The 25,578-nt window shown below is 39.8% G+C and overlaps 3 protein-coding genes and 1 long non-coding RNA gene across 4 annotated transcripts in view; 3 read left to right on the forward strand and 1 right to left on the reverse strand.

Moving 5' to 3' along the window:
* LOC149682750 (uncharacterized) overlaps positions 1-25,578 on the reverse strand; it is a 289,717-nt gene that overhangs the window by 47,854 nt on the left and 216,285 nt on the right. The window lies entirely within an intron of this gene.
* LOC149682760 (centrosomal protein of 290 kDa-like) lies at positions 33-8,745 on the forward strand. Its single transcript, XM_089834424.1, has 3 exons — positions 33-122; positions 8,160-8,310; positions 8,375-8,745. Exons 2-3 carry the CDS (start codon positions 8,268-8,270, stop codon positions 8,608-8,610), a joined length of 279 nt encoding a protein of 92 aa, XP_089690550.1. The 5' UTR covers positions 33-122; positions 8,160-8,267; the 3' UTR covers positions 8,611-8,745.
* The window catches only part of LOC149682761 (centrosomal protein of 290 kDa-like), a 30,460-nt gene continuing 12,677 nt past the window's right edge, over positions 7,796-25,578 (forward strand). Inside the window, exons 1-20 of the mRNA XM_089834171.1 lie at positions 7,796-7,819; positions 8,160-8,310; positions 8,375-8,589; positions 9,185-9,331; positions 9,497-9,712; positions 10,013-10,239; positions 10,537-10,570; positions 10,668-10,886; positions 11,376-11,457; positions 11,516-11,752; positions 12,936-13,166; positions 13,921-14,041; positions 14,118-14,444; positions 15,086-15,494; positions 18,872-19,156; positions 19,203-19,307; positions 22,017-22,171; positions 22,242-22,428; positions 24,448-24,744; positions 24,950-25,064. Of these exons, the coding sequence (XP_089690297.1) occupies positions 7,796-7,819; positions 8,160-8,310; positions 8,375-8,589; positions 9,185-9,331; positions 9,497-9,712; positions 10,013-10,239; positions 10,537-10,570; positions 10,668-10,886; positions 11,376-11,457; positions 11,516-11,752; positions 12,936-13,166; positions 13,921-14,041; positions 14,118-14,444; positions 15,086-15,494; positions 18,872-19,156; positions 19,203-19,307; positions 22,017-22,171; positions 22,242-22,428; positions 24,448-24,744; positions 24,950-25,064 (3,784 nt within the window). The remainder of the gene's footprint in view (positions 7,820-8,159; positions 8,311-8,374; positions 8,590-9,184; positions 9,332-9,496; positions 9,713-10,012; positions 10,240-10,536; positions 10,571-10,667; positions 10,887-11,375; positions 11,458-11,515; positions 11,753-12,935; positions 13,167-13,920; positions 14,042-14,117; positions 14,445-15,085; positions 15,495-18,871; positions 19,157-19,202; positions 19,308-22,016; positions 22,172-22,241; positions 22,429-24,447; positions 24,745-24,949; positions 25,065-25,578) is intronic.
* Positions 9,194-19,230, forward strand: LOC149682762 (centrosomal protein of 290 kDa-like). Its single transcript, XM_089834172.1, has 12 exons — positions 9,194-9,331; positions 9,497-9,712; positions 10,013-10,239; positions 10,537-10,570; positions 10,668-10,886; positions 11,376-11,457; positions 11,516-11,752; positions 12,936-13,166; positions 13,921-14,041; positions 14,118-14,444; positions 15,086-15,494; positions 18,872-19,230. Exons 1-12 carry the CDS (start codon positions 9,194-9,196, stop codon positions 19,205-19,207), a joined length of 2,577 nt encoding a protein of 858 aa, XP_089690298.1. The 3' UTR covers positions 19,208-19,230.

Here is a 25,578-nt window from a genome sequence, read left to right on the forward strand (position 1 = left end):
TATATTTTGATCTAAATTTATTTGATAGAACTTTAACTGTATCTGAAGATACCAACAAAATTAAAAAATCTAAGAGTCAAGAAGTGTCGGATAATAACAATGAAATTGAAGCTTCTTACGATGTAAGTTTTACTTATTTCTAAATTTATCAAGCATTATTAGTATTGCCATGATTGTGTTTTAGTATAGAAAAACGATTTGTATTTTCGTTTCGAAGTTAATTTATTGACTCCTTGAAAAGCTTTTTAACTGTTTATTTGCAATCTATCTGGGAGGGCTAAAAGGGGGACATATTGTACACACTCCTCAGACAGGCAACAGTAATTCTTACATCCACAACGGGAGAAATGAGGGAAGTGTTATGTAATAGCCTAGCGTAAAGTTTAATAGATGGCGCTGGCGGATGATCACGTGGTACGGGCGAGTGAGCCCGAGTCGGAAAGAGCTAGAATGATCATTATACAATGTGCTACTGACCTGTTAACAATAAACTAAATTAGACTTTATAAAGTGTTACTTTATTAATCACAACATGGTGATAGAGGTGGGATAGAAGTGACAAACGTACTGTATCACTCCGCTCAATAGATTAGCGACGAACAACGATCCCTGGACTAATAATAATGACAAGTTTCAAAGGCCCAACGCACTTTGTGCCAGGCGCGGATCCAGCCTCGGCCTGGCGTGAGTATAAAGAAAGTTTTGAAATCTATGCGACTGCTGCGAATTTAGGCATAGAGACTGTATCTCGACAAAGAGCCACGTTTCTGCATATATTAGGCCCGGCTGGCCGACGCATATATAACACGTTAACGATACCTGAAACTGGAGATGCACTAACCCTACCTGTGATTTTTGCCGCACTCGACGCTTATTACGCACCCTATAAGAATGTAACCTACTTGCGATACATGCTGTTATCGACAACACAAACTCAAGCACAGACATTTGATGAATTCCTTATTGACGTGCGGACCAAGGCCCAAAACTGTGAATTAGCTATGCAGATATGTCAGGCTGATGAAAGTTCCACCGTTTATGCCGGGGCAATGTCCAGCCATCAAAATCGAGACTCTCATACACAGCCTATAAGCAACATTGATGTCATTCACCGACAAAACAAGATGAACGCCTACCGCCCTTCGGGTCGCACCCGCACTCGGAGGCCACTCACGTCACAACCACGTAATGGACATACTCGTTTCTCGGGACGCCATCACAACCATTCGACTCAATTTCGCCCCGGGCCGCCCCACCATTTGCACCCGTACAACACATCACCACGCTGTTCTCGATGTGGCACCTCTCATGACAATCGTCCCTGCCCTGCCCAGACTACTTCCTGTGTGCGTTGCGGTATTCGCGGCCATTGGGCTAGCCGCTGCCGGGTTACTCACGCTATACATAGTACACATCCTTTACCAGTGAATGAAGATTATCAACGACATCAACCGCCTGATATGTACTATACAGATTATGATACAGAAGATTCCAATGACACCGAAGAACACTACGATCCCAACGTGCCCATGGAGCCCTTTTGGGGACAGAACCAGGAATACACTGATGATTACGTCACATACAGCCTCACATTACAGCCGCTTTCGGCAGGGAATCTTCCTATTCCGTCCTGCCTCACTCTACATACATTGGCTCAGGATAAAGATGAGATATATGATCAGGTCTATCTGTATGACTCCCCTACCACTTTCAAAGTGGATACGGGATCGCAAGTAAATATCATAACGGAACAGATGTACAACTCCCTTCCGGAACGACCACCAATCTCGCCTCCCTTGCATACAATCACAGCCTACTCGGGTCATATGGTCCCAATGATAGGAGTCACCATGATACCCTGTTCTACACTTAACGCCAAGGCTACATTTCCGTTCTATATTTCAAGAGAATCCCGCACTCCCATCCTTGGCGCCAAGGCTTCAATGGGATTAGGGCTGATTTTCAGAAAGCCGCCAAATGGACAAATACTCCCATTGCCCCACAAGGATATGATTACCGCCAACGTTGACTCACTTCTGATTCAACCTCAAGCCGTCATACAGCAATATCACGAATGTTTTGACGCCATAGGACAACTCCCAGGTGAATATTCCATAGAACTCAAACCTAATGCGATACCATCCATTTCAGCGGCCCATCAAATACCTTTTGCATATCGGAACGCAGTACATACTGAACTTCAACGTATGCAACAGGAAGGTATAATTATCCCCGTTACGGAACCGACAGACTGGGTCCACCCAATGGTGGTAGTACCTAAACCAAGTAAAGATTCAAACCAAATCAAAGTCCGTATATGCCTGGACCCCAGGAAACTTAACACTTCCATAAAACGACAACCATATCCTCTTCCGACCACACAGGAGATATTTTCACAACTGCGGGGAGCTAATATCTTCACCGTATTGGACGCTCAGAGTGCCTTTTGGCAAATTAAACTCACTGAAGAAAGTTCCAAACTCTGCACATTTGCCACACCTTATGGACGTTTCCGGTTTACCCGTTTGCCTTATGGTATCGTCACAGGCACTGAAATTTGTCAACATGCAATGCGCTCACTCTATCCTACGAGAGACTTCCCTAACGTCTACATTTCTACAGACGACTTCCTAATTGCCGATGCTGACATCACACGCCATACAGATACTCTCATAAAAGTATTTGATCGCGCTATTACGACGGGATTGAAGTTTAATTCCACAAAAATGCAATTGGCCGTTCCTAAAATAAACTATCTGGGTCATATCATAAGTGCCGTGGGCATTGAGGCTGATCCTAAGAAAACCACCGCCATTTGCTCCCTTCCACCTCCACGTGACAAAGCTGCCTTACAGAGTTTTCTAGGGATGATAAATTACATTGCTAAATTCATCCCTGAAGCCAATCAGCACACGGCACCCTTGAGAACACTATTGAAGAAGGAAGCGGTTTTCACGTGGGAGCCAGACCACCAACAACATTATGACCAACTTAAAAAATTCGCCTCTACAACACCGGTCCTAGCATTTTTTAATCCTCAAGCTCCAATTATTCTCTCCGTTGACGCAAGCCAGATAGGCGCAGGAGCTGTCTTAATGCAAGACGCGCACCCTGTCGAATACGCGTCGACTTCTTTCAATCTCACCCAATCAAGATATGCCCAAATCGAAAAGGAACTCTTGGCCATCGTATTCGCATGTGAACATTTTCACTACTATGTGGCCGGCACTCCTATCACCGTCCATACAGATCATAATCCCCTTATTGGACTTTCGAAAAAACCGCTCCATTTAATATCTCCACGCTTACAAAGGTTGCTAATGAGACTTTTTCGTTATCAAATTAAACTAGTATATGTCCCTGGACCACAATTGCATATAGCGGACATGCTATCAAGAGCCCCGCAACAACATCAACTCATTGATACGACTAATCTAGAAGGACCACACACAGCAGTTCATGTCATCACTGCCATACCAACAGACGAACTAGCGCAATACAAAATGGCCACAAATCAAGATGAGACCTTAGTAAAGGTAATAGAATTATCACAGAAAGGCTGGCCCCGCACTGTGAAAATGCTCGCCCCTGAAATGCGGCCTTACTGGCCACACCAAGAAGAACTTTACACGCAGGACGACCTGCTGTTTCGAGGAGCTACCTTGGTAATCCCTAAAGCTATGCGGACGCAAATCATGAAGAAAATACATAATACACACCAAGGTATCAACTCCTGTATCGCAAAAGCAAAGATCAATGTTTTCTGGCCATCTCTTACTCGGGATTTAACAGAGTTCATCCAAGCATGTGATATATGCAACAACAGAGCGAGCGCAAACCAAAAACTTCCGTTAACACCTCATCCGATACCGACCCTACCATGGGAACTTGCCGGCATGGATTTGTTTCAAGTGAACTCTCAGAAGTACATATTACTGGTGGACTACTTTTCTAAATACATAGAAGTACAAGAAATGTCTCTGACAACTACACAAGCGGTCATGGTCTTTCTGGACGCTCAATTCGCTCGTTACGGCCCCCCTCAACGCATTATTTCGGACAATGGTCCTCCTTTTAATTCTGCCATATTAAAACAGTTTATGCTACAATGGGGAGTGGACCATGTGACATCTTCGCCACATTACCCTCGATCCAATGGTATGGCTGAACGGGCCATTCAGACAATAAAAAACTCCCTTATTAAGGCTCAACAGGAAGGCAAAGGCCTACAGCAGGTTCTTCTCGAATATCGTACAACGCCAAAAACCAACCTACCTTCCCCAGCCGAACTTAGTATGGGACGCCGTCTAAGAACTCCAATGACAACAACAAACTATGCCCTGGAGCCGCACTATACGCTCCGAGACACACGGCACCAACTTCGAAAGCAACAAGACGATATGATATCCCAGTATAACGCAAAAGCAACAAAAAATCTACCACCGTTACATCAAGGACAACTTATACACTATCAGGCTAACCATAGAAACTGGCTCCCAGCTAGGATTATCGAAAAAGGGCCCGAACCTCAATCTTACATAATCCTAACAAACGATGGTAAACAGCTGCGCCGAAATCGGATACATCTGAGACCAACCATAGCCCCGACAATTGACCGGCCTATCAGTAAAACGAGACAACCAATACATACTGAACAAACAAGCAATATAAGTATGGCACAGACAATAGTGCCATCGAAACGATTGCAGCGGACCACTCTCCAAATAGAAAATCCTAATGGCAGGGAAACAGGACAGATATCGCAGACAAATGAAGAAGTTCAGCCAACAAACAGATTACAGACACAGGACAAACCACAAAGTCCACAACAAATATCATTACCACCATCACATGAACCAAACCTAAGGAAGACCTATCCAACAGTGCCAGGAAACTCACCACGACTCGCACCACCATCGACAGCCAATTTGATGTCCCCAATGGCATGCAAAGGACCTCCTAAACAACCCGCGTTCACACCACATTTATCATTAAATAACGCAGGCGACACCATTATAAGGACAAGAAGCGGACGGATAACTCAGCCGCCGCTACGTTTTAAATAATATAGAAGAAATTGTAAAAGCGAAATATTAATTGTAAAATAGACTAGTGTATGGTATATTGTCAAAATATTAATGATGGAATAAGTTAGAGATTTTAAAATGTATTTGTAAAATATTGACAGAGAAAGATGTTACACAATGGCTTTAATTTTAAAGATTCAGTAAAAGATTTTAAAATGTATTTGTAAAATATTGGAAGAGAAAGATGTTATGTAATAGCCTAGCGTAAAGTTTAATAGATGGCGCTGGCGGATGATCACGTGGTACGGGCGAGTGAGCCCGAGTCGGAAAGAGCTAGAATGATCATTATACAATGTGCTACTGACCTGTTAACAATAAACTAAATTAGACTTTATAAAGTGTTACTTTATTAATCACAACAGGAAGAACTAGAGTAGAACCAGTGAGATAGATATTAGAGTTACAATTCAAATCGGCTTACCGCGAACCACATTGTTTTTATCAAGCACGTTTATCAAAACATGACAGCGCCATCTGTGAGCCTCTAGCGGAACTAATTACAACTTTTACTATTTGCAATCAGAAACATCGTTATGATTTTTATTTCATCTATTTATTAGATTAAAAAGGACTAGAGTTTTTATTATTTAACTCGTAACACGTTTAAAAAACTATCTTGACAGCTTGTTACACAGATTATAGCAGCAGACGGTAATAATAAGGTTCTTAGGGTGATTAATAGGTGGCGCCACCCGTATTTGATAAAGATTCATTCTCGACAAAAAGTGTATCGCGAAACGTCGATCTCGAGATCCCACGTTGTGACTCTAGGTTTAATACATATATTCTGTCTCATTGGGTAGAACTTATCACGTGGCAAACGTGCACTTTGAACTGCCCCCTTGTGAGAATATTTATAAGCAATAAGTATGAGGCTCAAACTTAAAGGCCCTTATTTTACTTCGAAAGTTTGAAGTTTAATTAAAATTGTGAAATACTGCAGATATTGTTGATGTAAAAAATCTTGTAAACCCTAATGCCTCAGGCGGCCAGGATACAATATTTTTCCCTGTTAACTTTACAATAATAATGATTTTACAAAGAATCTCACTCTTTGACTGTCTAGGCCAGTGGGCAGCAAGTCTCGGCTGTGGTTTAATTTAAACAAATAGACGATGGGTGGAGTTTAAGCTTAGCAAAGACTAGTTTTAGCTTTTCCCTTGTGGACGAATTCTGATTGGTTCCTGCCTTTGGCAAGGTAAAATTGGTGTATAGAAGGTTAGCCGGGATGTTAGGGGCGCCACAAGAGCCGACATTTGCTGTAAACAAACCAACACACGTGCATCATGGATTAACTAACGCTAGGGATTGTTCACTAACCATGTTTCCCATGTAATACTGTCGCCAACTACATGTTCCGAATTATTCCTTGATTCCCCTCTTCATTCCCCCAATTTATTGGACCAAAACGGATGTAGATATAGCGCCATCTCTAGGAAAGAAAAAAATCGTTTTTGCGGATTTTAAAGATGGCGATGCCCAATTTAGGCGGGATATTAATTTTGACATCATAGGGCACGTGATATTTGGTAATATTTTCTTGTAACTTCCGGTTAGGAATAGTAGCTGCTGCTAGGGGGCGTTTGGAACATGTATACTTTATCTTTTAGGGGAACGAACAATCCCTGGCGTTAGTTAATCCATGCGTGCATAGCAGTTTCTGTGTTCAGGGTTGCCATATTGGGCTGGAAAGCCGCCAATTGGGCTTCTTCTCAAAAATATTGGCTTGAAATAAAAGGGTTGGCTGTTGGCTGGAAATTGGGCTTGTCGGGGTTTTTCTTTGGCTTTCTGTACTTAAAATACCGCCAATAGGGGAAGATCATTAGAATGCCCAAAAAATGACAAATGGTTCTGTCAAACCTTTTGAGCGGCTTATAATTCGTCAATTTATGATTAAATAAAATGGTTTCATTTTGTCTTGGGTTTTAAAAATGGTGTCAGTATAGAATATGCATTGAAATTTCTAAAAGAAAAACTAATTTCAAATTATCACGATAAATTTTTGGCTTGTTTTTGGGCTGGATAGCCTAGATCTTAGGCAGTTTTAGGGTTTTTTTCGAAATACCGATTGGCGGTTTTTTGGGCTTGTTTCCAATTTGATTTTGGCGGGTTGAAGGTTTTCAATCTGGCATCCCTGTCTGTGTTACTACTGAGCTATTAACAAACAGTATAGACTGGTCCCTGACGTGATTCTTGGATGTTATTCACCTGATATTGCTATCAGGAACACTCACTCCATCACGTACCACATATCCATAGGCCTATATTAGTGATGGTAGTTTCACGAAGTAGAAAGGGCAATATAACGTGAGTTGACACTTTAGGGAGCCGATATTCACAAATAAAATACCTATCAAATACACGTGATAATCATTGACACATTGTGTCGCGTAACAACCACATGTACTTGGCCACAATCACTTGGAATTCATGCAATATCAACCTATTTATCTATATCTATATAAATCAAAGTCCTGACTGACTGACTGACTGATAGTCAACGCCCAGCCCAAACCGCTTGGTCTAAAAGGCTGAAAATTTGCAGGAACGTTACTTATAAGTAGTAGGCACGCACTAAGGAAGATTTTCCAATCCGCCGCCATCTTAATAAATGGCGCCCCGAAGTTTAAAAAATATTCTCTATGCAACAATATTCGTGCGTTTCAACCGATTTCGCAAATATTTAGTACACTGGTTTCCTTTAACCTATGTACAGGCTGAAAGTCTTTTGGGTTCGATTTGTTGCCATCTTTTAAAATGGCGGCCAAAAACTTAAAAACCCTTCTTTATGGACAAATGTCCGCGTGAAAAGTATTAAAAAATGTCCCGACGGGCTGACGGGCAACGCCGAGTGCCTTCGCTCCTAGGGTGCTGCAAAAATATTAGTCATCAGCAAAATCTACCCATTCTTTATGTCATTTTGATGGAAGTTCTTATTACACACGAGCGACGCCGCGGGTAACAGCTAGTCATCCAATATTTTAGTAATGGTGGGCTCCCACAATACGTCTCCTTTTCTGCACCTCCTTGGGAACAATTATGAAACCAATTCTTTTTATTCAATATTGTTAGAGGGATGAACTTGACAGTATTTTAGAAACCATTGAGAAAGTTCGTCTAGAAAATGGAGACCTGAGAATCCAACTTATAAACTTCGAAAGAGAAAACAAAAGCCTTTTCATGGGCATGAAAGAAATTTTAGAGGCCTTGAAAGAGGAAGATGGTAATTAACTTTGATTTTTCTGTGGTTTTAAAGTCTTTGAAGTCGTGACTTTCAACCCAATTAGGGAAAGCTGATGTCGTGTTAAAATGTCCAACCCTCGAGCAGCTGGTTGCCGCGATTGAAGTTAGGGAAATCGCGGGTTGTTACGATCCAATTTGGATCTTAAAATGTCAAGTTGATCAGCTTCAAGGACAGAATGAGGCCTTACGTGGTGAACTGAAAATTATTCGGCAACAAGCCATTAGTTCAATGAATAAGTTAAATAAGGCGGAAGACAAGGTAAGAACTTGCAGGGAATGAGAAGCTTCGTTTGAAAATTCTCTGATTTATATAACAAAAGATAGAATTAATTTCTGTGAATTCAAAAATATCAAGCTTTTAATTCTCCGATTTCTGGTTATTTGGCCGCAATATGCATTTGAAAATGCTTCATATGAAATTGTTTGAAATCCACGTTTTATGAAAGGTTAAAACGTTTCCCGTAGGATGACGTCAAAGATATATTTTTCACGTCAGATGGTGCCACTCTCTCTGCTATCAGACCCAGAGTTTAGACTGGTGAGAATCTCGAGAGACGCGTATAGGATTCCCGCGCTTTTTTCCCTGACGTCATAGTGATGTCATCAAACGGGCGAACAAGCTCGACAAGACAAAATGATTGATATGTCGAAACCGAGTTTTCGTGATTTACCAATGGATTTTAAAAATGGAAATTTTGGTTCAATTATATTAAAAACTTGATATTTTGAAAGTAGAGACTTGAAAGGGTAACGTAATGCCACTTTCATTGTAAAATATGATATGATATGAAATTGTAAATTCGCATTCCCTTTAAAGGTGGTTTAATTCCATTAAAGTAATTTTAATTTTACAGTTACGATCAATGGGTAATAACCCGTTTAGTCCAACCAACAGTAGATTATCTGAGGCATCTGAAATTCACGCTGACGTGAAATCTGATAAAATTAGTGTTTCCAAAGCTAGTGATAGATTGCCATCTTCTCCACTTAGATCTGAATCGGTAAGAAGTTGTTTTTTATTTTTAGAATATAAATGGTGCTCCAACAGTGAGTTCTCTGGGCCATTTTGAGTAAAAAATGTTCTATTACATTTGGCTGTCCGGGCCACAGTTTACAAGCAAATTAGTTGCTTAATTAACACATTGTGAACAGTGTATTTATTGCAGGAAATAAGCAACAGATCTGATGTAGACATGAGTGAAGGTGAAGTAATGACAAGCCCAACTCACCAGTCGCACAACACTGCTAGTGTGCCATTACTTTATAAAAACATCCTGTCTGAATGGAAGAAATTTCACAGTGAAAAGCGGACTTGGACTGAAGAATGTGAGAGAGAAATGCAAGTCCGCGATACTTTGAAAACGAGATGGGAGGCCTTTGAGGTATGAAAATAATGTTGTTAATACTCTTTGAACATTTCAAGGCCCATTTACACTAGTGGGAAAGGTGATAAGTTTTACTCATTGGGTTGCCCACATACGGTTAATCATATCATATTTCAATACGGTTTAATTAATTAAGCAGATTTTCATTATGATTTTTGATCAAGTAAACAGTTTTTCATTATAGTTCGATTAAGTGAAAATTGTTTCGTTATAGTTCGACTAATTGCGAGTTTTTACGGTTCTTTATGAAGGCCATTAAAGGTCGCCTAATATTCTTATCGAAATTACAATTGACAGAATCTTATATTAACACTTGAAAAAGATGAAGATGAAATGAAAAAAGCCTTGGCTGAAGCTGCGTTGAAAGATTCACAGCTTGTTTGTAGAGTCAATTTTTTGTCGAGGAGACTTGAAGTTTCCGCTGCATCAGAAAGTGATCTAAGAAAAGAAAATGAAGCTGTCAAAAAAGAGTTGTTGAGCCTCGAACTGAATAGTCTGGAGAAAATGAAATACTACGATACAAGGTATGTTTAATTCCAAATATCATGTTTTTTAAGCCTATCATATTCTCCATAAGTATGAGTCGAAGGTATAGTTGCAATGAGCACACATCCTTCATATATGGTTAGAAGGGCTTTACTTGGCGCTGTATCTCGAAGATGGCCTAGATGGGCATCACGTGGCGGTGTATACATCGTAGAGTGGCGTCACTCGGCGGTGTAAACTTGGTCAATTGTTTGCTTTAAACAGAAACAATCGCCTACTCGAACACGAAAAATAATCACAGTAGACCATAATTAAATTTTTTTGTGGCACAACAGTGCCTTTTATTTTGTCTTATGGACAATGCCAATTGTATAAGCCCTAACGATAAACCCATACTTAAGCGTTATAGGGTTAGGATGATATGTATAATGTGCCTTAGTGCGCTAATTGGCTGTGCTTATTTTAGGAGAGGGCTCATAGCAAAGTGTTAAATTTGCAAAAGGCCTTGGATGATTCTATACCAGCGACAGAGCTGGAAATTGCAAATCGTAGCTTCCTAGATCTTAATACAAATTACCAAAAGCTGCTTCAAAAGCAAAATGAAGATAACTCGAAGTTTCAAGAATACCAAGAAAAAGAGGAAGGCCCAAGTTCATACATTCATTACTGTGTTCGCATAGTTGTTGTATATTATACTTATTAGCCAAGCTAATGGAACATGAAAACGGGTAACGTAATTATGGGGCGTGAAAACGGGTAACGTAATTATGGGGCGTGAAAACGGGGAGCGTAATTATGGGGCGTGAAAACGAGCAGCGTAATTAAGGGACGTGAAAACGGACAGCGTAATTAAGGGACGCGAAAACGAGCAGCGTAATTAAGGGACGTGAAAACGGACAGCGTAATTAAGGGACGCGAAAACGAGCAGCGTAATTAAGGGACGCGAAAACGAGCAGCGTAATTAAGGGACGCGAAAACGAGCAGCGTAATTAAGGGACGCGAAAACGGCAGCGTAATTAAGGGGCGCGAAAACGAGCAGCGTAAGTAAGGGACCTGAAAACGGGCAGCATAGTTATTCAACGTGAAAATGGGGCGCAAACGCGAATATTTTATTGTATTGTTCTTACATTCGTGAATGAAATATTACATTGATACATATCAAATCCTTTTTCAGGAGCTAACCAAGAAATTAAAATTAGAATGTGATAAACTTAAAATAGATAATCGCCTCTTGAATGAGAAAGTCAAAATTCTTGGTAAGCAGTGCACTTTGAAATTTTTACGAACTCTCTTACGTAACTGGTAACCTTACAGAAAATGACGCGAGTATGGATGAAGCTAGTTTACAAAATGAACTGCGAGTGACTTTGTTGAAGGAAGCCAATGAACGACAAAGAGCCGATCACCTTCTATTGCAACACGAGCAACTCAAACAAGTTTTTGATAGCATGGATACTAGAAATTCTGAACTGGAAAAGAAGTTTGCCGAGCTGACCAGAGAGGCAGTGGACATCAAAAACAGGGAAAGAATACTTAAAGAAAGGTTGAATGGTATGTTATTATGTTACTGATGTTTAGCCAAATTTCCAGAAACCAAAATTGTACTGTTTACAATTGACGTGAAATTTATAATTGTGGGAAGAAATGAGTTAAGAAACTGGATCTCTGACGTATCTTTTCACTATTCGACTCATTTACAACACACAGCTGAATTAAAGGGACTGTAAAGAAGGCATCGGCGGGTGGGCAAAAATTATTTGAAATACGTCAAAGGCACGTGACCGAGGAGAGGCGTGGTTCAAAGAAGCTTAGTTCGTTTTATTTCGAAAACTACCACTTCATGGAATTGGCGCTGCAATCTCGCGAAAAACAAGGACTAGATGTCAAGTTCCACTCTACGAGGAGTCTTTGTATCTTGGTATCACGTGATGTCTGTGACGTATTTCAAATAATTTTTACCCACCCGCCGATGCCTTCTTTGCAGTTCCTTTAAACATTAGAATAGAAACATTATGCTGAACTTAAAGACAATGTATGCTCCTTTGGCGCTTCCAAACATGGATTAACTAACGCTAGATGTTGTTTGTTCCCCCTAAAAGATAAAGCATGCGTATTCCAAACGCCCCCTAGCAGCAACTACTTTCCCTAACAGGAAGTTACAAGAAAGTTGGACCAAATGTCACATGCCCTATGACGTCAAAATTGAAATCCTGCCTAAATTGGGCGCCGCCATCTTTAAAATCCGCAAAAACTATTTATTTTGCCTAGAGATGGCGCTATATCAACATCCGTTTGGTCCAATGAGTTGGGGGGATAAGGCAGGAACCAATCAGAACTCATTCTCGAGGGCGGAGCTAAAACTAGCCTTTACCTAGTTTAGCTAGCTAGTCAACTCCAGCCCTCGACTATGGCGGCATCTAGTGGCATTTGTTTGAACTAAAGCACTGCTTTGCTAATTGCTTTAATTGAGCCGATCCTACATTTTTGTTTTAAGAACTAGACATGAACTCGAGCAATACCGTCTAGATCACTTTATTTTTACTAACGAAACGAACTTTTGATGAAAGCACAATATTTTAAGCGTTGAATGCTTTTCTTCAGATTTGATGACTACAGTAACAGTACCTATTGTAATTGAAATTCTTGGTACTTGTGTTCATATATAAAAATTGTACGCTTATTTCCCTTATATTAAATGGTGACTACAAACAGGCATTATTCTATTTTGCATTAGATTGTGTCAGTAATGAAGTATACAACGCCTTGAACGCAAAAGTGAGCGAGTTAGAATGCAAAGAATTGAGGTTAAGAGAAGATGCTGATCGCTATAAGGCGGCTTTGGAATCTGCCAAGTATCAAATACAAACAGTTGAAAGATTCAGGGAAGTCACCGAAAAAGAACTGGAAATGACAAGGAATTTACTCTTGAATATGCAAGCTTCTAGTGACGAGAAGCTATCATCTGGTAAGTCTTCAGCAAGGGGCTGGTCACTCTTCATTTGTCGGCTTTAAACACGTAATTGTGGTAATACTGCTATAGTCTCGACTTACTCAACTCATTCTAAAAGCAACTCGACGCGGTCTTAAAGCACTCGACGCGGTTTAAAAGCACTCGACGCGGTTTAGAAGCACTCGACGCGGTTTAAAAGCACTCGACGCGGTTTAAAAGCACTCGACGCGGTTTAAAAGCACTCGACGCGGTTTAAAAGCACTCGACGCGGTTTAAAAGCACTCGACGCGGTTTAAAAGCACTCGACGCGGTTTAAAAGCACTCTACGCGGTTTAAAAGCACTCGACGCGGTTTAAAAGCACTCGACGCGTCTTAAAAGCAACTCGACGCGGTCCAAAAGCAACTCGACGCGTTCTAAAAGCGCTCGGCATAATCAGTGCAATCATCAATCTATATAACTAGTCAAATAGATTCATGGTGCAATTGGAACGTACGCTTAGTATACAAAACGGACTCGACGCGTTTTAAACGGAATCGGGTATTCTAAACGAACCTTGTGTGTACTCTTGATGTAAACAGCGTAATCTCTGTGTTCCGCACAGCGTAATTTTCGTACTCATGGTGTAAGCCAATTAATCTTCGCGCACGGATAGATTACATAATCGGTGTACATGCAAATGCAAATTGATAAGCCCTTGGTCTGAATATGGCCGAAAGTGCACAAACACTCTAATAGGCGATTTTCGTTAAATTTAAATATTTTCTACAGGTAATTTGCACAGACAAATCATAGGTTTTCAACTCAGTGAAACCAAACTGCAACAAGAACTAAACGCTGTCAAACAAAAATTGGATCAAAGTGAAAAACGGAACCAAAACCTCCAGAAAAAGTATATAGGCCTACTACAAAATTTAATTCCCAAATAGCTTAATTGCATTAATTAATGCAACATTATTAAAAATTAGGTGCGTTGACAAAGAAGACGAAGTGTACAATATTCATAGCCAAGCTAGAAGCAAAATACAGCTCCTGACTAGAATACTTTACGAACTGCGACGGCAATTTTCATCGTCAATTCCTATTGTTAAACAAGAGGAGTTGATGAAGGAAGTTAAAAATCTCAACAATGAGAGGAATAATTTGCGAAAAGAATTGGAAAAAGTTAAAGAGGAAAATTCCAAGATTGACGAGGATAAAATGAAGCTAAGCGTTAAACTTCAATCTGCTAAGGAGTTGATACAGACACTGAAATCCGGCGCTTCAGTTGAAAAGATTATGGATTGGCATAAAAGGTAAGGGTTTCTCGAGGGGTCCGACATTCCCAAAGAAGCCTACGGGATCTCGCGATTTTGCCAATGATTTCGTGATTTCGAGAAAGTTTTCGTGATTTCGAGAAAGTTTTCGTGATTTCGAGAAAGATTTCGTGATTTCGAGAAAGATTTCGTGATTTCGAGAAAGATTTCGTGATTTCGAGAAAGATTTCGTGATTTCGAGAAAGATTTCGTGATTTCGAGAAAGATTTCGTGATTTCGCCAAAGATTTCGTGATTTCGAGAAAGATTTCGTGATTTCGCCAAAGATTTCGGGATTTCCTTTTTTATTTAGCCAAAGATTTTTTCTTTGATTTTACGATTTCGCCAAAAATTTCGGCATTTCTTCCTTGATTTCGCGATTTCACCAAAGATTTCGTGATCTCTTCGTTGATTTTGCGATTTCACCAAAGATTTCGTGATCTCTTCGTTGATTTTGCGATTTCACCAAAGATTTCGAAATTTCATCTTTGATTTCGTGATTTTGTCTGAAAGATTTCGCGAGAAGCGTACTGGATTTCGTGTAAATGTCGGAGTGACCCCTCAGGTTTTCTTCTTCTTTTTTTTCAATTATAAATCCAGGCTCCTTACCAACCCTGCAAATCAATGTGATTAATTTGTCAGGATTGAAGTGGTTCAGATGAGAGAAATTCACTCGAAACGACTCGCTGAAAGATATTCCAGTCAAAGTGATACTTTGAAAGAGCTTGTAAATCGATTGGAAGCAAAAATCCTTCGATTGGAAGAACAAAACCTCAGACTAGAATCTCAACTTAGAGAGCAAGAATTGGAAATTGATGCTAGGAATTTGGACTTTTTAGGAGGGCTCTCTTCAAATAGGCTTCAAAGTGTTTCGACTCGAAGTGAAGCTAGAGAACCTCAAGAAGAATTAGTTCAAATTGAAGAAAGCCTCAATGGAGATTCAATTCACGAGCAAGAAGCTTTGAATGATCTGCCTTTAGAAGAAGACTCCGTTTTAAGTGAAGCATTAGAATCATCAGTCTCTGCGAGTGAAGTTCGAGCACTTAGAGAGGTACGTTTATTAAAGCAATTAAGCCTTGGTTGTGGTTTAGTTTTAAAAAATGCCACTAGATGTCCCTATTGTCAAGGATCCTGCTAAGCTTTTGATTGGTTCCTGCCTTTGGCAAGGTTAAATTATTGTGTAGATTATTATAGCCAGCATGTTAGGGGCGCCACAGGAGCTTTAATTTTTAAAGGAAAAGCTCAGGTAACAAAACATTATCACTTAAAGAACGGAATTTTGGCTAAATATAAAAGGAAACATATTAAAAAAAAATCAGGGCTGTGCGGGTCCAGATTTTTGGGTGTCAGGTAAACTTCGGGTAATAGAAAATTTACCCGCGGGTATCGGGTCCAATTTTCAATTACCGGTCGGATCCTCGGGTCCTGCAAAATCCCCAAAATTTGCTTTCGGGTCCAATTCGGGTCTTTGTTTTTTCTCACAGTCCAATACACCTAGAAATAAATTCATTCAAAATTTACAACGGCCATACGAGTTTCTAAACCGGGCTTTCACGAATGAGGGGTGATCTTATTGGTTCGCTTAGAAATGCGCAGAGGCAGAATTTTAGTGTCAGAATGTTTTCAGCCAATGAAAAAATGTCACCTTTGAGTTTGTATTTCTGTTCACTAGATGGCGCTTGCTTCATTTTCAATTTGCCCCTTAACGGGCGTATATATATGGCCAGCTTGTTTATTTTATTTTTAGGTACTAAAAGCTAGATTTCAAAGCTAAGACATTATCCCGTGGTAGAAGTCCATTAAATTAGCCTAGGCTAATTTAATGGACTTCTGGTAGGGGTAAGAGGTTCGGTTTAGCAGACCCCACAGTAGTCCTCGATTTTAAGACTAAATAAATACCATAAGTTTATCATGCCTCTAAGTACTCATATCGCTTCCACTTCTATGGCAATAGTGTTTGTCTGGCTCCCTTTAATGAAACCCTATACTCTCTCCGTATCATTTATCACCTCAACTTCAATACAAAATTGTACTGCCCACCCTAGCGTTTCTTTTATCCCTTTTAGAATGTTTCAGGACTGAAACCGCCTCTATCTCACGAGAGAGAGGGATTTGGGGTTGCTTAAAGGGATAGTTCCATGTTTAGCCAAGAAGCGCAAATTATTAACGGTTTAATATTGAAAATTACCCGTTAAAACATGAGGAAAAACTAAAATTAAAAAAAAAAACAACGTTTAAAAAGAGATAATTGGGTTTAAATATTTGAATCTGTAACGGCTAACTTTAAACCGTCCGCCATATTTTACCCGTATCTACGTCGATGCGGTACATAAATTTCATTGGTGCTCTTAGAAACAGTAGGTTTTATTTATAGTATGATACTAAACTACTAAGAGGGAATCTTGTCGTCTGCTACATTGGGAGAAATTAATAAAAAATGTCAAGCTCGGGTTTTATTTTTAGCTTACCCCGTATTTAGCGGCTCAATATTAACAAATAGCTAACCGAATGAAAGGCTACTAATACAATTATCGCGATTAATCCGTTTAGAAAAACACTTAAAAACGAAGTCTTAGGAAACTAGCTCAGAAAGTGTTATGTTTGTAAAACTAAAGTATAGATGGCGCCAGCCTCTCCATAGGAAGGGCCTTTAATCTAGCTCTTTTTATGTTCTCTGACTGAGAAGCCATTATGTTCAAATGATTGTCTAAAATATGGAGGCTACTGCAGTAGGAAAACCCCTAGGATAAGAAGAGAAGAGAAGGAAGGTAGGGGCTTGGCGCAAAATAAGAACGTCAAAATGACGTAAAACACTAGTTCGGCGATATGCCGCTTGGGGATCCACGATCTCTTAAATTTGAACTTCATTTGCGATTAATTAGGTAAAAAATTATAAAATATATTTTAATATGTATATTTTTGAAATCCTTATTTGTTGTTCTATCCAAATGAATAAACCTTATTGACATACAATGCTATGAATATACATGGAAATATCCCTTAAAGTAAAATTCGTTCCCCCCCCCCCCCCCAATGCCTGCCTATACGAAACGTAAAACTCTCCTTTATTCCACCAAGGATTATTTAAAATGTCTAAGGATAAAACGCAGAGGAGGAAATATCGAAGGCAGATGTTCCAAACGGTACCTAGCGGGCACAATCGGCAAACCGGAAAGCCAATATTTTGAAGCGTCAACACGTGACCGGGTTTTTGAAAGTTTTGTCTCTCTCGTCTGCTCTATCCGATGCCTCAAACAAGGCCTTGGCCTTTCCTATTAAACTAAATTAGTTTAAACTCGCCTCATATATTCTTGAACTGAATGTTTGCTTTAATCTATTATTAAAATTAAATTATGAATTTTAGGAACTAACCTCATTCTTGAATCTGGAACTAAATGTCCTTACGACCGTTGACAATTCGAAATAGAACTATACAGCTTTCGAAAACTATCTCTTTTTCGTCTATGCTTTCGCGATAATAAGATAGGTGGCGCCATATCTGTATTTCTTTTCCGTTTGACGCACCAAAACAGTAGGTGGAGAAGAGGGGGATGGGTTAAAATTTCGGAACAACTAGAGAACATTCCCTTACTATAGAGATCTGTGTGGGCGTTTTATCCTTAGACATATTAAATAATCCTTGATTCCACTGGATGATTTTTTTTTTCGTCTCGACCGCTTGGTGGCTGCACCGCGACAGAAATTTCAAAATTTTCTCTCTTCGGATATTAGCGCTATACGAGTTCTGACGTCACAGTAGCCTGCAGAAGATGCCCAGTTGTAACCCGAATTTGTGTACTTAGAGGAATTATAAACTTATGTAAATACTTATTATTTAATAACCAGAGATATTTTTTTAAGCTGTTTGCCCATAGCAACAGCTTTATACGGCGACCCCTGGAAGCAGGCTGGCTTGCTGGCAGGCAGGCAGGCAGGCAGGCAGGCAAGCAGGCAGGCTGGCTGGCTGTTTCGCGTTCGCGTTCATTTTCGTAAATTTAAATTACGCGGCAGATCTTGCCGGAATTTCATTATCCACCGCACTAGCGACATCTAGACTAAATTCGATCATATTTTCGACGAGAAAATGCGGTCTCTCGGAGGTATCGGGTTTCGAACTGAGGTCTACGGTGTGGGATGCGGAGACTCAACGTCTGAGCCACTACGATTGATGTTAAGCTATCGATATTTTTCCTATACTTTTCCACGCCTTGCTTATTGGTATCCCTAATTTGGGGTTTTGTTAAAGACAATATCACACTGCAAACAGCGTTTATATGCCTTGGGGCATATCTTGTTTTTTAATAGTTTTCCTTTTATATCTAGAAGAGTCCGTTCTTTTAAGGTACAATAGAATGTTACCTGAACTTTTCCTTTAAGCTTATTTCTCTTTTTGATTAACAATTTATAATTGTTTGTCTGTTTGCGCAGACTGTAGCTAATCTAGAAAGACGTCTTAAAGAAGCTGAAGATGCTTTGAAATCGAGGGAAGAAGCCTTAAATGACTTAATAGCCCGAATGCCAACTAGCCTGAACACAGCGCCTTCATCGCAAACATCGCAGAGCCCCGAAGTTCAACTGGTGGACTATTTCGAAGCGAAACAGAATCTGAGTGTCGCCCAAACTACCATAGATTGTTTACAGGCTCGCTTGAACCAAAAAGAGGAAAGTATTACGCGTTATCAAGAACTTCTCAATAAACTGAAAGATGATACGGTATCGCAAAAGCTGCATTATGAACGAGAATTGTTGGAAACTTCAGAGTAAACTTCAAAGTGCGCAGAGAGATTACGTTCTTTCCAAAACCAAAAGTGCCTCGGATGCTGATGATAAAAAGTTGCTGATGCAGGAACTGAACTCTAGTCTAGTGAGGAATTTTCATGGGTTTTTTTACACTATTTGAAACTAACATAAACTTATAAGATATGTTGCATAAGTTTGTCACTGGTTACAAACTGGAGCTTGTCATGAAGTGACGTAGGTCATAGATTCTCGTAAAGCGACGCCTTGTGAGGCGATGTCAAAGGCTTAGTACAGACTAAATAGGATGATGGACTGCAAAACCGCGTGTAGTCAATTCTCTTGTAGTTCTTGAACTAGCTCTCGGTAATTAAAGCCAAGAGCGGCCTTAAACCATTAAATGTACTGGAATGGAGTGGTTCTTTTAGGGTAACGCCTCTCTAGCGCCATGCCGTGACCAATATTGAAAATGTTTCCACTCAAACCATAACCATTACATGATTTATGAGTCGAAAGGTTTCGGGATTCTCCCGCTAGGAGCGACGACAGACGATGCCAGTAGTAGAACCAAAGAGGGGGAGTAGAAGGCTTGACTGGAGTGTTCTCGCTTTGAAAGTTTACCTTTAAGCTTCCGGTGTGCGCGCGTATCTTTCTCTGCCCTCTTATAGAGTGCTGTCAATAAGAACTATTTGACGTCATTTTACCAGCGGACTTTCTCATCTTGTTTTCAAATCATATTGTTGCGTCATCTTCCATACAAATGTTTCAGAAACAAACCCTAGACCAAAACAAACCGCGGCCATTACTGTTACCGCTTTTGAGTTATTATGGGTAGAGTTTGCTGCGTAAGTACTTGTCGCAGAAGCAGTAAAAAATATCCTGAGCTTCGCTTTTTTGATATTCCAAGTGTGATTAGTAATCAATGTAATAAAACTAAAATATTGTCCGAAAAAAGACGCGAAGAATGGATAAAGAAGCTAAGCCTTAGCCCAAGCTCTGTTGAAAATCAGAGGGTGTGTTCGGTAACTCTAATGGCCGCCACGACATGGATTAACTAACGCTAGGGATTGTTCGTTAACCCTAAAAGATAAAGTATACATGTTCCAAACGCCCCTTGCAGCAGCTACTTTCCCTAACAGGAAGTTTTAAGAAAATTGGACCAAATATCACGTGTCCTATGACGTCAAATTTAAAATCCTGCCTAAATTGGGCGCCGCCATCTTTAAAATCCGCAAAACCAATTTATGTTGCCTAGAGATGGCGGTATATCAACATCCTTTTGGTCCAATAAATTGGGGGAATGAAGAGAGGAATCAAGGAATAATTCGGAACATGTAGCTGGCGATATTAATACATGGGAAACACTGTTAGTGAACAATCCCCAGCGTTAGTTAATCCATGGCCACGACACCTATTTTGGATCATATTAAGAAATTTCAAAATAGAGATGGCGCTGCAAACCGTGGCAAAAGAATGTTGCCCTAACGTGACGTATTATTAATTCAAAACCAAGGCTTCTGACAGGACTCTATTGGTTGAAATACGGTGAACCGGATATTAGGAGGAAAATATAACAAATAAATAAAAAAGATAAGCGAGAACACCCAAAATGCCTTGCCAAAGCCGCTAGCTTCAACTGAATCAACTCCCCCTCTTTCCACCTTCTTTAGTTGAACGGGGTTTTAGCTTATAATTCTAGTACATCTGTTTAATGGTCATAGGCACCGTCCATAAACTACGTCACACTCTTATGGGGGGGAGGGGGTTTCTATATTTGTGACGGTCCGTGACAAGGGGGAGGGAGGGGTTCTTCGATGCGTGACGTCACATTTAGCATTGATTTTGTTACGAAGTCAGTAAGAGGCCGATTTGCTCTCTTATGTTATAGAAGAAGAAAGACAACATTCCATAGTCCACGTTACAATAATTTACCACAATTGTTGTTCCATCATCACTTAAATAGTAGAAAATTTAAGCAATTATCTACTATTTACACCTTAATATAGCCAATTTAAATAGCGCAATTAAAATAAACAGCGTAAACTCTCTTATGTCTCTGTTTATTCGCCCCTATTATTTTTGAGGATGAATCAAATCCCCCTGCCCATTGAAATGGTTTCGATTCTTTGGCAAATTTTCTAAATCTCAAGCTCGATTAGTCTGTTTTCGGTGACAGTGTCGAAACCTAAAAAGTGTGCCCCTTTAACTAAGCTTTATGGAACTTTTTTGAAGCTTATAAAAAGCACATCCAGACATTATAATTCTAAAGGTCAAACAGAGGGAAAAAGCTTAAAACGGAAGAGAACTTGAATTTTCAGCCGGGCAAAATATTTCTGAGAGGGCGGCATATCACTCAAGAAATTAATCAAATTAAATTTGTAAATTAAGACAAATCATAGTGCGGAGGGGGGGGGTTAAAGAAATGTGACGTGGTTTTTAGGGGAGGGGTATGAGAAAAGCGTGACGAAGCGTGATCTGGGGGGACGGGGGGGTCAGAAAATGCTTTTTTTCGCGTGACGTAGTTTATGGACGGTCCCATAAGCGTGGCTCGATTGGATCCCCTACAAGGTGACTTTCCTTTCGAGCTCCAGTTTTGGCTTGGCAAAAGCAGGAGGCATTTGTGGGCGGGATTTATACGTGCACTTATAAATCTCGCCACTACCCTTCGCCAAGCCAAACGCTGGGTTCAGGAGGAATGCCACCTTGTAGGGGATCTACTGAACCCCCGCTTTGCTTTAATCTAAAAAAAAACACGATCATACATTGTTCAAAGATTACCCTCGTTGCAACTCATTGCCAATTATTTACTTTAACAAGTTTTTTGTATCTTCCTTAGCTTTCGAAAGTAACAGAGCTTGAAGAATCAATGGATATCAATCAGACAAAACTATCGGGTCTCATGAAACAATTAAACGTAGCTCAACAAGAAACAGTAGAGTGGAAAATCAAAGCTAACAATTTAACGAAAAAACTTGAAGAAGAACAGGAGAGGTATACATGTCTTGACTTTAATATTCTTTCAGAGCCTTACATGTACTCTTTATGCTTTAATTCTTTTTAGAACTAAGCAAGAGCTGTATTTAAGGCTGCAAGGTGTGGAAGAAGTAAAGAGGCACCAACAGATGGTACAAGTTCTGAATCGAAATTTCGAGGAACAAATGGGCAATCAGCCTGCTCAAGTTATTCAACTGAAACTCATACTGAAAGACCTTAAAAATCAGATTTATGGCAAGGAAAAACAATTGAATGTAAGCTAGTGCTTTTAATATTTGATTTGATAATGTACAGTAGCATGAATCTATATAACTATGAATATACAGCTCTATCATATGCCCCTTCTATCATGTCGATTTGGTTTGGGTGTTACCCTCCTAGCTTTGACGCGTTTTGCGTAGCTCTAATAGCCAATCACGAGACAAGAGGAAGTGACGTTTCGAATTTACACACCCCGGACTCCCCCTCCCTTCTCCCGCTCGTAACACTAGCAGACACGTGACTGATGTCTCCTTTCGCTAAGCCCCGCCCAAACCTTATCGAGAGGTTAGACAGCTAAACGCAGCTGTATATTCATAGTTATATAGATTCATGACAGTAGTCATACGCTTCATATAAACGACGTGGGTTTGCACTCTTAATGAAAGGTGACATGGGTATATGTGAACCTTTATGAGGTCGGTCTCTATGAGTCTCCAGACTTGAAATGGTGGCCGCTCGCTGTACACCGATTACTTAATTTGGGAATAAAAGCGATATAACGCCAAGATTAAGGCGTGATTATGTCCAGAGTACGCCGAGAATAAGGCGAGATTCAATGAGATAAAATATATGTATTAAATCTAGAGTTACAATTCAAATCGTCTTATCGCGAAATACATTGTTTTTATCAAGCAAAACATGACAGCGCCATCTGTGAGCAGCCTCAAGCGGAACTAATTACAACTTTTACTAGCTGCTTATTTGCAATCAGAAACATCGTTATGATATTTATTTCATCTATTTATTAGATTAAAAGGACTAGAGTTTTTATTATTTAACTCTCGTATTTTATTTAACACGTTTGAAAAAACTATCTTGGCAGCTTGTTACACAGATGATAGCAGCAGACGGCAATAAAAACGTTCCACAAGTGATTAATAGGTGGCGCCACTCGTATTTGATAAATATTCATGCTCGACAAAAAGTGTATCGCAAAACGTCCATCTCGAGATCCCACGTTGTGACTCTAGGTTTAATACATATATTCTATCTCATTGGCGAGATTACGCCGAAAATATTTCGAGATTACGTTGGGAATAAGGCGAGATTATGGCGCGATTATTTCGAGGTTACGCCAAGATTGTGGCGCGATTATTTCGAGATTACGCCAAGAATATAGGGTGAGATTACCGTAAGGTAATTCAATATTCAAGCAACGTGTACAGTAATTGTACAGAACGGCGATCCTACCGGAGCCTCCGAAATGAACTAGGCCCATGCATGTCAAATTTTAAGTGGGGAGATATCCAGTTTGTTAGAAAAAATATTTTCACCATAGATGGCGCTTATTTTTCCGTTGTGACAGGGGTCTTCCCTAAATTATCGTTGATATTTTAGGGGTCAGTCATAAAATTTTTATGATAGAGAAAAGTTTCATCCTAAAATTAACGTAAATGTTTTTGGGGCTATAGGGAGAGGGCGTTTGTCAGGGAGGGAAAGAACATTCGACGTCATTTTATACCTCTACTTAGGGGAGCGTTTGTAGGCGCGATACTGAAATTCCCCCGTTAGGGGGATGGAATCGCGGTAAGAGATATAAGCCTATGACGTGGCAAGAATGGGTTTGCCCTCTCCCTATTCACTTTTTACTGAATCTTTCGGTTAGATGGTATTGATGACAACAAAATAAATTATTTCAATTATAATAATTCAGTAAGAGTTATAAAAACGTATACTTACAATCCGCGACCTTGGCCCAAATACTTAAGCAGTCGACAGGGTCACGGGGTTGAAATTTGTTTATTTTATCGGTCGTATCAGCGCCCCCAAACGGTAAAACACGGCGAACTAAATTAGTTAAAAAATATTCTTGCTTCGCCACACGCATGGGCCTAGTTCATCCCGGAGGCTCCGATCCTACGCTATGAAGGGCCCTCGAAGGTTAATTCGAGGGTTGATTTTCAAAGTGTGTCACTTATATCAAGACGATAGTTAAAAATACCCTATTAAGAATGAAAAATACCATAACTAAATCAAAATCATATTGCTTTTCATTTTGCATAACATCCCAGGAACTAATCAGAGCAATTGGGAAATTGAGATCTGAAATGCAGGATATGAGAAGGACATCAATTAAACAGGCGGATACACACGAATCTCTAAGTCAGCCTGATAGATCAATACATTCAATCAATCAAGTACAATTTGACAAACCGGAAACTGTCGCAAAAATTGAGACAAAAGACGAAGAAACCCAAACTTCAACTGATTTAAAATATAAAGAGTATCAGGTTAAAGTTAAATTTATTAAATATAAGTGTACTCGTTGTAACATAAGTTTGACACTGGTTGCTGAGAGCTTGTCGCAGGTGAAACGACATAGATTCTCATAAAGCAACGCCTGGTAAGACTATTAGTATCGACTAATTAGGTAGGAGAACTGCAAAACCGCGTGTAGTCAATTATCAAGTCGTTCTAGAACTAGCTGAATTAGGGCTGTATGGGAAGTGTCATACTTATGGAACATATCTCATAAACTTATGGAGTGGCTATAATGATCACTTATAACTTCAGGATAAAATCCACAATTTGGAAAAAGTGCGAGAAAATTTGAAAAAGCAGATAAATTCAAGGGATGAAAGGATAAGTGAACTTACTGTTGAACTGGATGCATTACGAATGAACTCGGGTTAGTATATTTTTAATCGACGAAGTTCAACAGCGTGTTGAGGTGTGGACTGATGTGTAGTTGACCTGCCCGCTAAGCCTGGCAAAAGGTTAATTCTAATTGGTTTGTACACGACCTGGAATACTTGGAAAAGTCAGGGAAATTGAAAATGGGCCTTAAAGGTCAGGGAAAAGTCAGGGAAATTGAAAATGGGCCTTAAAGGTCAGGGAAATTGAAAATGGACCTAAAACGTCAGGGAAATATCAGGGAAAAATATATTGAAGGGAAATTTAAAGTCTGGATAACAGTATAAGGGTGACTAGAAAATGTGTTGTCTGAGATTTGCTCCAGTTATTTATGATTTCTTTACTTAAGTTAAATTTAAACGATTTATTTGGCTTATTTTTATAACAATAACTCGTGCAAAAATGACTCTAGTGAATTTAGATTGGTTTTCATACATGTTAGCTACGTACGTTATTGCAAATGGTCAGGGAAATTTGTGGAATTTAGGAAGGGAAAACCTGGAAAAGTC

Source organism: Phalangium opilio, unplaced genomic scaffold (genome assembly GCF_054372755.1).
Source record: "Phalangium opilio isolate 3A_F unplaced genomic scaffold, DU_Popi_V2 ptg000038l_1, whole genome shotgun sequence".
Classification (NCBI taxonomy): Eukaryota; Metazoa; Arthropoda; class Arachnida; order Opiliones; family Phalangiidae; genus Phalangium; species Phalangium opilio.

Coding starts and splice junctions, on each gene's coding strand:
- LOC149682762 (XM_089834172.1), top strand. CDS start 9,194: ATGGGTAATAACCCGTTTAGTCCAACCAACAGTAGATTATCTGAGGCA. Junction 9,713..10,012: donor CGAGATGGGAGGCCTTTGAG/GTATGAAAATAA, acceptor TACAATTGACAG/AATCTTATATTAACACTTGA. Junction 10,240..10,536: donor ATGAAATACTACGATACAAG/GTATGTTTAATT, acceptor GTGGCACAACAG/TGCCTTTTATTTTGTCTTAT.
- LOC149682760 (XM_089834424.1), top strand. CDS start 8,268: ATGGGCATGAAAGAAATTTTAGAGGCCTTGAAAGAGGAAGATG. Junction 8,311..8,374: donor GGCCTTGAAAGAGGAAGATG/GTAATTAACTTT, acceptor CAACCCAATTAG/GGAAAGCTGATGTCGTGTTA.